Source organism: Schistocerca piceifrons, chromosome 4, assembly GCF_021461385.2.
Source record: "Schistocerca piceifrons isolate TAMUIC-IGC-003096 chromosome 4, iqSchPice1.1, whole genome shotgun sequence".
Taxonomy (NCBI): Eukaryota; Metazoa; Arthropoda; class Insecta; order Orthoptera; family Acrididae; genus Schistocerca; species Schistocerca piceifrons.
Window position 1 is genome coordinate 633,181,349 of NC_060141.1, and position 14,770 is coordinate 633,196,118.

Below are 14,770 nucleotides of genomic sequence, written 5' to 3' on the forward strand. Positions count from 1 at the left end.
TGTAGTGCAAACATCTCAGGTGTGTTCCACTTTAACCGGCTAAAATTTAGTGTTTTGGGCGAAGTTCTGCAAATTTAGAAAACCTGATCTTCATTGCTGGAAATTAAGCTTTGAGACCTTTATATGCCCCTTTTAAATTGCACAAAGTAAGTCTTTTAGATATTACCGTTCTATCTCAATCTTCCCCTTCACAGTTACAGTCTTTCTTCCCTGGCATTACTCTGCCTATTACGTGATTTTCATAAAAATAATCGAACAGTGTTTGCCCAACTCCTTGTGACAAATTCTTTCCTGGCTTTTGAAAAGGACTTTTTAATATACCTCTTTCCTTCAAAAGCCTTATTTCTGGTGTACCATGTAGCTGGGAGCATTAAATTCATGTATTAACTTCATAATACATCAAGATTCAGGAGAACAAGTTAGCACTACTTTTTTTTCTCTACAACTTTAACAAAAACTACCTTTCAGGTTACCTATTACACACTGTCCCAATGACAGATTCATTTTCTGAGGAATCCTCTGGATTAACAAATAATTGTTTAAATTTTTAATTTATTGACTGATACATTATGTATCTCCGCTCTAGAATATACACATTTTACAAAAATATCATTCTTTTTAGTGTAATGTGAATTTTTGAAACTTTATAAAGATGTGAACCTCTGACAGCCCCACTTCTGTTCTTAGGGAAAGTGTTAACAATGACGTTAAGCATTAAAAGTAATTTTTTGAAAATTTGAGAAATTAAAAATTTAAATTTTTTAAATGAATTTATCTCTATCTATATTGAATCTTATAAGAAAATTCATGGAAAATGCTGCAAAATGACACCTCTCCTACCATTTTAGCTCAATTATGAGAGTTGCTACAGCAATTTGAAATTATGACAATGTAGTGTTTTTTGGTGATTTTTGACAATTTCACATTGTCATTTTCAAAATGGGTCAACAGATTTTAATAAAATTGGCATTTCTCTTAATCTATAGGCCTATGTAAGCTTGCTTAGTGCCAATTTTCATCAAAATCTGAGATTGCGAGTTAAAATTAAAGTTAAAAGTGTAGTGATTTGACAGGGAATGACTCCTCCCCCTGTGAATGACAATCTACAGAAATAAGTGTCTCAGAGGACTATTAGCAGCACACATGCAAATGGGTCATTGAGCAATACATGATCAGACCAGAGATTAGCTAACACTTTCAAGTGACTGCTATGGGAACTCTTGGACCCTCCACACTAACACTAGTGTGAAAATCAGTTTGCTTTAACCATCACTGGTCAGAGATAACACTATATATAAAATGACTGCTGTATCCCAGCAGCAAGCACCATTGATCAAATATTTAATACTTTTATCAGTGTGTATACAATACTTCACCAGTACTGTCAAGCCCAAGAGACATGCCTGCCTGTATAGGTCATGCAAAGCTGTGCTCAGTCTAAATGAAGAACGACTTGCCAGAAGTGAAAGATGTTCAGTATGACCTGTCTGTGAAATAATTAACCACCACTCTGGTATTTCCATGTTTAACAGCAGCCCGGAGTCTTCACAATATTTTGTCATCATATCATTCGCTGATTAGATGTAGACAGACTCTACAGGAGGTAAAAAAATAACATACCACTACAACGTCAACTATCACGGCAGTGGATGAGCATTTCCTAGACCTTACGCAACTCTTCCAGCTTATATCACTACTTTTACATATTTAAGACAAGTTTTATTTCATTTGTATTAGACTATGAAGGTGACTTTTCCAGTGAGCTAAAATAACACTTCTGTAAGTACAGTGAATCGTTTAACAGCAAACAAAAATTCTGAAAAAATTCATTTAGGCCATTCCCTTCCATAAGAAAGACTCTTATTACTGACGAGTTAATCCGCAATCTCTGATCACGGTAATCTCTGGTCAAGCAAGGTATAAAACTTAAGTGGGTAAACTAATTACAATCAGAATGCCCAATATTCGTAGAACTCTGGTGTTAATCCATATTCAAAGTCATTTCCCACTGTGAATAAAGTGCGACTTAAATTTAAACTTTCTGGCAGATTAAAACTGTGTGTCAGACCGAGTTACAGTCTTGGTCTGGCACACAGTTTTAATCTACCAGGAAATTTCATATCAGAGCACACACTACTGCAGAATGAAAACTTCATTCTGGTGACAAATTTTTCAACATCTTAAATTTAAGTAATAACTACAGTCCACATCATAAAATATTTAGCATATGCTAATAGAGAGATTGGGGAAGGCAACATTTCAGTTGACTAAATGGTCTCAATACAACCAACAGCAATGTTATTTCAAAGGATATTGTGTGCAACATTGGCTCGGTTTCAAATAGTGCAGTACATGACCCAAGTTCATGGCTTGTAGAAAATTAACGCTAAATCACAGTAACACTTAGTTTTTACAGTTCCTAAGACACAATTCAACAAAACCTTATGTTTTAATTTCACAAAATGAGCATATGATTAATGAAACTGAACAGTTCAAATTTCTAGGTGTTCAGATACATAGTAAGCTGTCATGGAAAGCCCACATTCAGGCTCTTGTTCAAAGACTTAATACTGCCATTTTACTATTCGAGCGGTATCTGAAGTGAGTGATCATACGACACAAAAATTAGTCTACTTTGCATATTTTCTTTCGCTTATGTCGTATGGTATTATATTTTGGGGTAACTCTTCCCATTCTAAAAGGATATTTTTGCTCAAAAACTGGCGGTTTGTGCAATAAGTGGTGTAAGTTCACAAACACCTTGTCGAGACCGGTTCATTCCTTACTGTTATTTCTTGTTAACAAGATTAGCTTAGTCCCAAGAATAAGCAGCTCTCACTCAGTTAATAGTCAGCACAAATCAAACCCGCATTTGGATCGGACTTCCTTAACTATTGCACAGGAAGAGGTTTGCAGTATACTGCTACATCAATTTTCAATAAGCTACCACTTTAATTCAAAAATCTTAGCAGTAATCCATGCGCTTTCAAATCTAAACTGAAGAGTTTCCTCATAGGTCACTCCTATTCTGTCGAGGAGTTCCTTGAAAAATTAAGCTGGTTCTTATTATATTGTTGATTGCATTTACTTAAACTTATGGACTTTTTTCGGGTTCATAAACATTTTTATCTATTTTACTTTTATGTTGTAATTTCATGTACTGACATGTTCCATGACCTTTGAGATTTGCTCCTCAAATTGGTCCTACGGAACTTAATGTGTAAATAAAAAAATCCAATAATAATTTTATCAATAAATGTACCATACCAAGTTATTACCTGTGCTAATATAAGCTTCTACACTACAATCTATAAAACATTTCCAACAGACTTGAGTCCTCTAACTACCAGATTATGTCACCATAGTATTTAAAAATATGTAAGTAAACTGAATCTGAGCAACCTGGCTGAATTTACTCACCTGCCTCTTCTCAGTTAATTCACATTTATTCCCTAGCAACATTTTCTCTACATCAGCTGATGCATTTTCTTCAATGTTTCTAATCCAGTTTTTTATATTCTCAAAACTCTTCTCATTTGTAATATCATATACAAGCATAATACCCATTGCCCCTCTGTAATAAGCTGTGGTAATTGTGCGGAATCTTTCCTGACCAGCAGTATCCCTGAGAAAAAAATTTTATAAAATTTATGGTCAATGCAAATAAGTTTTTTTGTTGTAAATAAAAATGTTAAGCAGTCAGTGACAGTTGTTACAGGGATGCATTGCACATGGTGAACCTAAAAGGAAGTCATCACTCCTAAAATTTGCTAGGAATTCACACACAGTAACTAGATGTCTGTGTGTGAGCAAACAGCAATTGTCACAATTGTGTTGAGTTAATTTCTGTTACTGTGCATACTTCAGAGCACGATTTGTGTACAGCCTCAATGAACTGTTCATAAACACATCTACCATTAACTGCTTCCCTGCCAATCTCTCTCAAACTACAGTTAATGAATATCAGAAAATGTATGATTAATTTTGTCATATTAAATCAAATAAGCTATTGAGGTAGGTGTTATACTATGTAGAACAGGTCAAATTGAAGTATCATTATGCCCTTACTTTCAAAACTTACCATATTTGTAATTTTATCTTCTTTCCGTCTAATTCTATGGTCCGTATTTTGAAATCTATACCTGTCAACAATAAAAACAACGGATAAGAACACACTATCTCTTCAGCACATCACGCCTGTTACTGAAAAAAAAGACACTTTTTGAGTTAATTTTAACATATGACGTTATCAACTAAATGACGACCCAAACCGTGGAGGAAACTGCAACAGATTTATATTTGCACTACCACTTAATACACGTAAAATTAGTAACGCAGCGGTACGAAGCTTTCCAGTAAAATTATTTCTTCTGCTGAATTCTAAATCTTACACATTCACTGAAAACAATTGCACCGCGAATAACACAAACTGGTATATGAAATATCAATATAGAAATAAAATATACACTAAGATCATAACGCTGCCCTCTTTATCTTTTTTCCATTACAACTGTCAACGTCTTGACATATTCTACTCGTAAGGTCAAAAAAACAAACCATAACCTACACTAAACATCCAAATATGCTTTAACAGACGAATAAAATGCAGTGAACGCAACAGTACGTCACAGTATCAAGAGTGTTTGTTCAAGACTGCACAAACCTGTCTCTTTCATACATTACTATTCAATTGGACCCTATGTATTCATCTGCAAAAGGACGATAGCTTACCTATTGTAGATATAAAAGTTGTGTTAAAAGCATCCTCAGAAAATCTAAATAACACACACGTTTTACCTACACCAGAATCACCTATCAAAAGTAATTTAAACAAGTAATCGTAGGTCTTTGCCATTGTTCACGTATTTTGATGCCCTGTTAAAACAACCTGTCATGGCCTCCTATAAGTCACTGAGTGTTGAATCAGCTATGCAGTGTCTGCTTGTAACATATGACATAGCAAACGTCAGAGACATTTAACAACTCAAAATTGTTTTAAGGCATCGAGTGTTCTTCCTTTTATGACCTCCCATTGAAACTTACTGGAAATGAATGCAGCATAAGTGCTCCGAATTATTTAAGTTCATGAGAGTAAAATTAAACTATTATTTATGAGAAATTAGAATACTCGTTTGTCTCCGATTTCGAGAGAATAGTTAATTATTTTTTGTTTGTGGAATAACAGTGAAATTACATCTAGAAATGTGGTTTATTATCAGAATTCTTTCGACTACTGATGTTTCTTTTTTTTTGCTGTCCCATCACTTTCTGGATGGCATATGATCTTTGCATGTGTCAACCAGAGGATCTTTGAACTGACAGGTGCCAATACCAAAGCGTTAACTTACGGCAAGGGAAAGAGCCGACGGAAGAGCGTTAGAGTTAAGAGTACTAGCGTTCGAAGTGTGTAGTGTGTTGCAGCTTTTGACAACGTTCGACTAGAGAAAAATTGTGTTATTGTTTTTAAATGAAGTGTTTTTAAGCATTGTTCAACTCGCTACTCTCCGCTTTAGCAAAAAGTAAGTGATTACCTCGTTTCTAACCGGCTTTTAACTTTTCCACAACTTATATCGTATTACGTTGACTTACCGGTGAACTCATTTTAATTATGTGTAAATGCGTGTCTTGTCTATGATGACTGACAATAATCGTATAAAGTTAAGAGAGCATAAATCATTCGTTGATGTTGCAGACCAGTAGGCTGTTAGGTACCATAAATGAAATATATTGTCGTTACTCCAGCGAAGCTTATTGTTAATGAAAAGCTTACACCCAAAAACTGTCAATCAGGGGACGGGGTAGGAACATCAAAGAACGATATTAAATTTACACACTTTTAAGAGTTACATCGTAGAAGTCTTATCTGTGCTGCATATAAGCTACGTGTCATGTCATGTCATTTTTATTAAGTTGAGGTAGCATATTACTTCGTGATATATTTTAACACACCATTTCTCTCTTTTTCAGGCCATGAATACGTTAAAATTATTCCACACAGCTGCTAAAGTATGCAACAGACGGTACTCAACCGCAGTACATTTAAGACATTTAAACCATGTACAGGAAAGAGCATTAGAAGATAAATGTATCTTAGTAGACAACAGTGACAGGATGGTTGGCAGTGCAACAAAACGTGATTGTCACCTTGTAGGGAAAGATGGAAACTTACTACTACATCGTGCATTTAGTGTATTTATCTTCAATTCGAATAAGGAATTATTGCTCCAGAAGCGTTCTTCCCATAAAATAACATTCCCAAACTGCCTAACAAATGCATGTTGCAGTCATCCATTACATAACATTCCTGGAGAACGCGAAGAAGATGGGGCCATTGGAGTAAGACGTGCAGCTCAGCGGCGATTAAATCAAGAGTTAGGGATTCCCCCAGAACAGGCCACACTGGACGATTTGCATTATTTGACAAGGATACATTACAAGGCAGATACTGGCATATGGGGAGAACATGAGATAGATTATATCTTAATCCTACACAAAGATGTTGATGTTAATCCCAATCCAGAAGAAGTAAGTGAAATAAGCTATGTTGCCAGAGAAAAATTCGATGAATTCATGAAGTCTTCAGTGACACCTTTGACTCCATGGTTTCATCTGATAGCTGACAAGTACTTGCGTCTGTGGTGGGACAATCTGAATCAGCTCAAGCAATTCCAGGATCATACAACAATTCATAGCTTTTGTTGAGATATGTTCTCACTAATGTTTAATAAGTTACTCATGTTCAGTTTTTCAATGGATGTAAAACTATTTTCACACCCTAAGATTCCAAGAAATAGAGTATCAGAGACATGTTACACATTCCGTAATGCGTATGTATGTCAAAAATACCTGTACTGTTATCCCACCCTCATAAGCTGATTCCCCCCACGCAGATGCAACAGCCTTCTTGGGATGCTTCAGTGAGTAGTTGAATATCTTGGTTTCAATGTTATTGAACCAGTATTGACACTGAATCTCAACATAGTTGCATTTTTAAGACTGTGATGTTTGAGACTTTATACCATAGGCAGCCTTTTGTTATTTTGTATATTTTTACCTAACCTTTTTTTTTACATTTTTAGATTGTGGTTTATTATGTTTCTTTACACTTTTTTTGAAAATTCTCATGTAATATGTATTCCAAGTACATTTAAATAATAGAATGTCATTTATTTCGCATAACGTACAAAACTGTGACAGCTAAATTTCTTACCTGCATAATTATTTATACAGAAGTTTGATGTATATGACCCCAAGTAATAAAGAACTGATATCAATTTTCTTACTTTCGTATCAGAAAATTAGTTAACAAGTTGGAATATTTTATTACAAAAGCTGACTGCACCTCAAAGGAAGGTGGAGAAAGACCATAACAAGATCTAGCTTTTTTAGTCACCATGTTAGCTCGGATAGTTCTGCTGTAAGGCTCAAGTTTTACACGTAAGTGTATCGGGGATAAGGGACTTTGCTTAGCTGGAGATGAATTGTTGGGGGGGGGGGGGGTCAAAATTTAGACAAAAAGGAAACTAAGTTACATGTAATGACTGAAATTGTGAACAGCGACTGAAAAATATCAATAAAATCTGTTTCGAAATACTGCATAGATTGTGTACAGAGGGATATGACACAAATAATCAGCACAGGCAGTATTGTGTGCATGTGCAATAAGATGTGAGCAACCACCCCTCTGAGCTTGGCAGTGACAGTGTTGCTCATTACTGGCAGTATTTTCACTAAGTTATCTAACATAGTGTGTGTATAAGAACTTAAGTGCCATCTCACCCTCATAGGACTTTAATGCACATAATTTCTCATGTTGACATGATTTAACAATATTACTGAATGTGTTAGAGGAAGTGAATTATTACTTATCAAAATTAAGATGGCAATTTAAGGTGTGTGTGTGTGATGTAACATGTAGATAATTGCATGCAAATTCAATGCAGAAAGATTTTCTAACATACTGTTGTAGATTTCTTTCAATTTTGGTGCATCCAGTGACCCAGATAAAAATGGAAAACTAACAATTTGCGAGGTATATGTGTATGTACACCATGAAGAAAGTTACAGGTCTGTAAAGTTTGGAAATTGTGCAGTTTACATGCACCTGTCTCAACAAAATGACTGTAATTCTGGTTCTAAACCAGGTACCCCAGTGAAACTTGTATCATTGGAAAGCTAATGAGAAAAGCTGTACTTCGTTTTGCAACATGACAAGTTTCTAAGAATTTTCACACTTAAGGTCATTGACCTTAACCTTTGACCTAGATTTTTAAAAAACCAGTTTGTTTTTGTGATAATATAAACGTTAAATATCAAGATGGTACACCAAAGGCATCATGCCCAAAAATATTGTCAGCATCAGTATACTATCAAAATGCAGAAGGTACTGCACAAATTATAAAAAATACAATTCATAAGTAACGTTGTACAAAAATGTAGTTCCAGTGGCATCATGAACCATTTATAGTGTATTGTATTGAACTGGGGATCTAGAAACAATGGGGAGGCTTCGTCCCCACAGTGGTACGCAACCCCACAACAGGCTACAGCAGTCCACTTGCCCCATTGCTGCCCCGCACCAAACCCAGGGTTATTGCGCGGTTCGGCCCCAGTGGACCCCTCCTCCCCCCTGGAAATGTCTCACAAGAGACGAATGTAACCCCAATGTTTGCATGGTAGAGTAATTATGGTGTATGCGTACATGGAGACAGTGTATGAGCAGCAGTCACCAACATAGTATAACTGAGGCGAAATAAGGGGAACCAGCCTGTATTCATTGAGGGAGCTGGAAAGCCACCTTAAAAGCCATCCAGCCTGGCCGGTACACCGGACCTCAACACTAATCTGCCGGGCAGATTTGTGCCGGGGACCAGCATTCCTTCCTGCCCAGAGAGCAGGGAATTAGACCGCACGGCTAACCGGGCAGGCCATTTATAGTGTAGTCAGAATGAAAAGACAATACAGAGCAGTTACATCTTGTTTCACAAGTCTCCAATTAAATTGTCAAAGTTCAACAGAACTGATGCAGGGGAAAAGTATGTCATCCCAGATGATTTCACTGAATCCATATTATTTAGAATGTCACGTCTTCTGATAACACCAGTGTCTGTTATGGCAGGAAACACATGAAAATGGGCCATGTGTGTGGATGCAAGAAGCTGGCCTTTTCTTCATGTTTCCATAAGTCTGTAAGACATATGCAACCCACCAATGACTGGCACACAGAGAGGCAACAAATCAATGTATCTGTTAACAGCTTTTCTTTCCACAAATCAGTCACTGACTCATCTCTGCTCACTGAATAAGCAAAATTTGGCTTTTTTTTTTACTATACCATTGTTAATAGATATTATACACTGAATCTTATTGTCACCTGAAATCATTCTTGCATTCTTGAATCAATGCTTCCGCTTGGCAGTGCCATAATCGTGATGGAGAGACTGATGTATAGTCGAAGCCACATGAAGGAATATTTTCTTTGTACCACTGAAACAATTATCATAGTGTGAAAATATGTTTGGTGGTACGCATACAGATAAACATTATTCTTGTACATTGCTTTATATTCGAAGTAAAGTAATAGTGAGGAAACTGATAAAAGCAGCATCTGTGTGGTTTTAAAGATAAGGGTTGCACGCAGAAAGGTCAGATTGTACCCTCACAACCTCCCCCTTGGATGGTTATTTGCCTATCCCATGACACATCTTGTTTTGTCGTTTGTGATATTCAGATCGGATAATGTTTGAGATTATTCAAAAGTTTCTGTGCCGTTTCGCAACTGCTACCAACTCAGGCGGTGTACCAATGTGTGGCACTGCAGTAGTCATTATGCAGAGAGCAGTTTGTCATTCCGTCGCTTTGTTGAACGTAAAGCAGTGTCCACACTGGCCGCACTGAACTGTGCTGTACAAAACCACGAGGGTCGGCTTGGACATATGTCTGTGCCGCTCTGTCACAACAATGAACAAGTATCGGTACGTCAAAGGAAATGTTTAGTTCTTGCATGGCTTTGGACAGCATTTCTCGTAATCAATTATCTCAGCGCCCATTCACACCAGAACATATCTGCACACATAAGAACACATTGCTTCATTCTGCGCTGCTCAGCTGGAAATGCGCAGTACGGGACGTCCGCTGTGGACGCTGCTGTACATCAAATGGCATTGTTATATGAAGAAAGCTTGCATCTGGAACCAGACTGTGTGTATTACAAAGATCAACCCACCCCCTCTCCCTCATTGGACCACTGCTCATTTCATGTGCTGTATGGGGTGGGGGGATGACAACTTCCTAACTGTAGGACAGTCATGAAATTCATTCTGTTTTTTAATTGGGCAGCATAACTATTGAAGAAGTAGTAAATGTGAAACTGTGCTCTGGAGCTGGAAAGTGACAATTTTACGAAATTGTGCTGGAAAAAATACAATTGTTTCCATGTATGTCACGCAGTATATTTCATCAGTATGTCCGTCTCCATACAGGAGTCAAACATTAATTGTAACCTGTGAATTATTCCAGTGAAATCCCTGCACTGCATCCTGAATGGTGAATGAGTAATTCTCTACAAAATCACAGGCACCAAGATGTTCATTACTTTTAAGTTCTTCTTCAGTGACAGTAAACATCTGAGTGCTGTTGGGTTATTCATGACTACAGTAGGTGCTGTTGTAAATGTGGTGCAAACACATCAATGAACGTGTGTGTTGAGTTTGTTATTGTCTCTAGAGCTACATTTCTTGTAGTTAACGTACACTTGTATGTCAATGTAGTTTGTTACAAACAGATAAATCAATCTTGCCAAACTTGGACAATTGAGACGTGCACCTAAGAAAGATGCTGGAATCCTAAGACAGAATGTAACAAATGGTACAAGTGCTTTGATGGTGGTAATGTGTGCCCTTCACACTTCATTTGTTGTTTCAGTTTAGACCCTTAAACTGTGGTCTGAGATGCACATAAAACAACATAGGTCCCATGATATAAGCAAGACCACAGTGCTTTGGCTGCAACTCAAAAATTCAATATTTAGATCTGAGTCTGCATTTTTGAAATATGCATACAATTCCTTAAGGCTATGCAACCTCAGCTTCTTTTGCTTATGTACTCTAGTTTCATTTTCTTTCACAGGTACATGATCGTTTCCTCATGGCATCATATGGCTCACTTTGTGATCACTGTAATAATAATCATTAAACACTGAATGTGTGTTTTCACAACAAGCTTACCTGGCTTGAGATTTAGTGGTAAATCATACAATGTTCTGCTGCTAACCGATTTGCTCTTCATAACATGTAATCTGAAGTGGAAAAATCTTTCATGATTTTTCTTATACTTGAGCTCTTTGGAAGTACTGCCAAAATTTGTAATTTTGTCACACGAACAATAAGTATACTGAAATTTATCTTTCAGCTGGGCTATGATTTCTCTTCATGCATTTTTTCACTGCCTTCTTTTTACAGTTGTGCCACGTAAGTTTGTTCTAACAATGAGGGAACCTTTTTCAGTTTTTGCTTTGGGTACTTTTTCTCCCACTGAAGTCTCTTGTTCTAAACAGGAGATTCACCTAAAAACTGAAAGCTAGTGCTTAAAGAATCCAGTGCCATATCTGATGCTATTTCACTTAATTTAACATACCTAGCACAGATGAGCACACCTGCAGGGGTTGATGGGTTTTGTGATTTCACTGTCTACATTTACTGTAAATTTTTTCACTTAATAATACTTTAGGACACATTTTTACCACCTGCTCCTGAACATTCCTCATTCTTCTGTACTCTTGCGTGAACTCTTTCTTTAAATGGACTGTGGTAATACAGTCGTGACTTAAAATCCATTTTTTGCAAACTACTACTACTACCAAATACAAGTTTGCAGCACCTTTACACTGCAGTTTGAATAAACAAGCCACACCCATGAAACAATCTAATTATGATTGCTTGAAATGAAAGTGTGTCTGATTGGCCGTTCACAGCAAGAAATTTTCACCCGTTTGTCAGAATATTATTGACTGCTGTTCTGGAAAAAGCCTTCATGTGTAGCTACTAAGTGGGATGGGGAGGCTTGTGCATTGTGGGAAGGAGACTAAACAATGAGGTCATCGGATTAGGGAAGGATCGGGCAGGAAGTCAGCTGTACCCTTTCAAAGGAACCGTCCCGGCATTTGCCTGGAGCGATTTAGGGAAATCACAGAAAACATAAATCAGGATGGCCGGGCGCAGGATGGAACCATTGTCCTTCCAAATGAGAGTCCAGTGTGCTAACCCCTGCGCCACCTCGCTCGGTATGCTACTTAGTGCATTTTGTTAATATAGTGATGTAGATGAAATAAATTTTTATGATTATGCTTTTGATGTGCCATATTGAGTTACCATATTTATAGTAGCAAAGTTGTGAGATACTCAAGGGGAAGGTCAGTGACCTTTAATGTGAAAATTCTCAGAAACCCACCATGTTGCAGATAATGTAAAGTTGTACTCACTAGCTTTTCAATGATGCAAGTTTCACTGCTGTATCTGGATTAGAAATAGAATTATAACGATTTATGCTGAGACAGATACACAAATTTCGCACGATTTCCAAGCTTTGAAGACCTGTAACCTTCACAACTGTCATTCGTGTCTGGAAATGGGTCATTTTCTATCTTTTATCTGGACCATTGAAGGCAACAAATTTGAAAGAAACCTGAGTGGGCTGGGCTGAGTGCTGCATTGAATTGGCGTGGAATTACCAAAATAGACTAAAAACACGTTCTTATTAAACATGTACAAATTCTGGAAGAGCAGCTGGATGATTCACCATAGTGTTTGTTTAGTCAGTGCAAGAAACAGAAATCTTCACCTCTAGTAGAATATCCTGTAAGAAAGAGGCTCTGCATTGCACAATAGACTTTCTACTAAAATTCTGGGAGTACATTCAAACATGAGTTAATAGACATATTTCCTTCTCAATATATCTCATTTAATGATCATAACTGTAAAATTAGTGAAAATCTGTCATACTAAGCTAAAGATATCAGCCCATACCTTACAAGTGGCATTTGAGGGGGTCAAACGACAGTGTTACTGTACATATACCCATCACTATACACCATACAGTTGGCTTCTGGATCGCAGCACAGGAGATATGTGCCCCTCTCCTCTTCCTTGTCCCCTATCCAACATTGCCCCCTCCCCGCAATATAGCTTGTGCTATCTGCAATTGTTTTATTATATGTAATGTTGGAAGGCATCTGAAATCTGTACCATTTGTTCATCAGTGGATATCACAGAGGCAGAATGGTGATGACTGTAGCTGTGGTGTAAGGAAGTCTTGATAATAGTTTCACATACTCAGTAAAAACACTGGTAGTCAGGAAGTGCCCATCTGCATCAGCTTCTGAAGGCCTAAAACAAGCTATATACATTTCTTCTTGTAGCTCTGGATAGAAATTGCAGTTGGCATTCTGTTGATGGCCACAATTTAACAAAGAATGCATGTTTTGACTATATAAAGATGAGAATTCAGTATCATTTTAGCAAATAAAGTTTGTCACCAACATCTACTATTTTTCTCTGGAATTTTCATCAGATTAAACATAAATGATTCTGGTTTTTGAAAGTTTATTAACTTTCTGAAATATTGCACCCATAAATGATAGGAGAGAAGGCATGTAAATTGCTTAAAAGCCAGTGTCTCAGTATTGATAACTATTATGTAGATATAGCATAAAAAAATTAGCATGCGGCATATCTTGTTCACTAAATTTTTTCTGTGATCTGCCCACACAATTCTTCAAAAATGTATTGTTTGGAGATTTTCATGGTCCTCCTATTTGTGATTATCAAAGAACTTTGGTTTTCTGACTTCACCATAGTTTGTAGAACTTGACTATTGCCAGTGCTCTTTTATTCCTCAGTAACTGCCAGCACTGCTTCACACTATGTGGTAGCTGTTCTTATGTTGCTGCACATTTTATTACACTCTTTGTTAGTAATAAATATGCTAGAGTTCAATGAGCTATTCTTCAGGAAGGCTGGTTCGTAGTAATTTGGCAGTGTCAACACTTCTTCCACTAAACTGCTATATGGATTAAATAGGGTAACCTCACAATGATGTTGCAAACTATCTGGGATAACGGAGAAAAGTAAATATATCAATTTGAGGTAAGGGACTCTGGCATAGAAATGACAGTCAAAAGTTATAAGCAGATATTGTTCTCGTATTTCTGACAGCAGACTACATGTACCATTACAACTAAGTTTGTAGGGTAGGCAACTTTCAGAGATGCCAGTATGGACCAAAACAAGGAAATATTGTCTGATGAACATCTGCTCCAAAGTGCATACCTTAAGAGCTACGAACATTTGTTCATCTTTGCTACTGTGAAACACGTCTCATCTGCTGAACAAGTGCCCTTAGCTCTTAAGGTGTGCACTTTAGAACCCATATTTAGTGTGCATTTTTTTCTGGTTTTGATCCACACTACTTCCTCCAAAAATTTAGAAAGCAAAGAGCTTGCAGTAGAAATGTCTCTCACAGTACTGAAGATGGAAAAAGTTGTCATAGCTCTTAACGTATGCTTTTAGAGACCATGTTTACTAGACATTTCTCGTTGTTTTGGTGCATGGTATCTTTGTGCCCTGTAGCAATCCATAGTTCTGAAACCAAAAAACAGAAATGAGAAACACAACAGTTAGGTAAAATGCATTTAACTGACTTTGAGTTGCTGAATACAACGCATTCAGATCCAAAGTGAATATTCCAGTGTGTCCTATCTCAAAGCTGACTCTTT

The 14,770-nt window shown here is 37.0% G+C and overlaps 2 protein-coding genes across 3 annotated transcripts in view; one reads left to right on the plus strand and one right to left on the minus strand.

Annotated features, from left to right (window-relative positions):
- Nucleotides 1-4,945, minus strand: part of LOC124794764 (ras-related protein Rab-8A) — a 57,010-nt gene extending 52,065 nt beyond the window's left edge. The window contains exons 1-3 of one of the 2 annotated variants that reach the window (XM_047258383.1): nt 4,732-4,945; nt 4,082-4,142; nt 3,421-3,625 (exon numbers count right to left, since the gene is read on the minus strand). In XM_047258383.1, coding sequence (XP_047114339.1) covers nt 3,421-3,625; nt 4,082-4,142; nt 4,732-4,855 — 390 coding nt within the window. In that variant the 5' untranslated portion in view covers nt 4,856-4,945. The remainder of the gene's footprint in view (nt 1-3,420; nt 3,626-4,081; nt 4,143-4,731) is intronic. The other variant, XM_047258384.1, reaches the window with a different exon arrangement.
- A 366-nt stretch (nt 4,946-5,311) lies between these two features.
- Nucleotides 5,312-7,274, plus strand: LOC124795220 (isopentenyl-diphosphate Delta-isomerase 1). Its single transcript, XM_047259139.1, has 2 exons — nt 5,312-5,519; nt 5,968-7,274. Exon 2 carries the CDS (start codon nt 5,971-5,973, stop codon nt 6,700-6,702), a length of 732 nt encoding a protein of 243 aa, XP_047115095.1. The 5' UTR covers nt 5,312-5,519; nt 5,968-5,970; the 3' UTR covers nt 6,703-7,274.
- The last annotated feature ends 7,496 nt before the right edge of the window (nt 7,275-14,770 follow it).

Bases quoted from the DNA above. Each gene is read 5' to 3' on its own strand.
- LOC124795220 (XM_047259139.1), top strand. From the start codon at position 5,971: ATGAATACGTTAAAATTATTCCACACAGCTGCTAAAGTATGCAACAGA.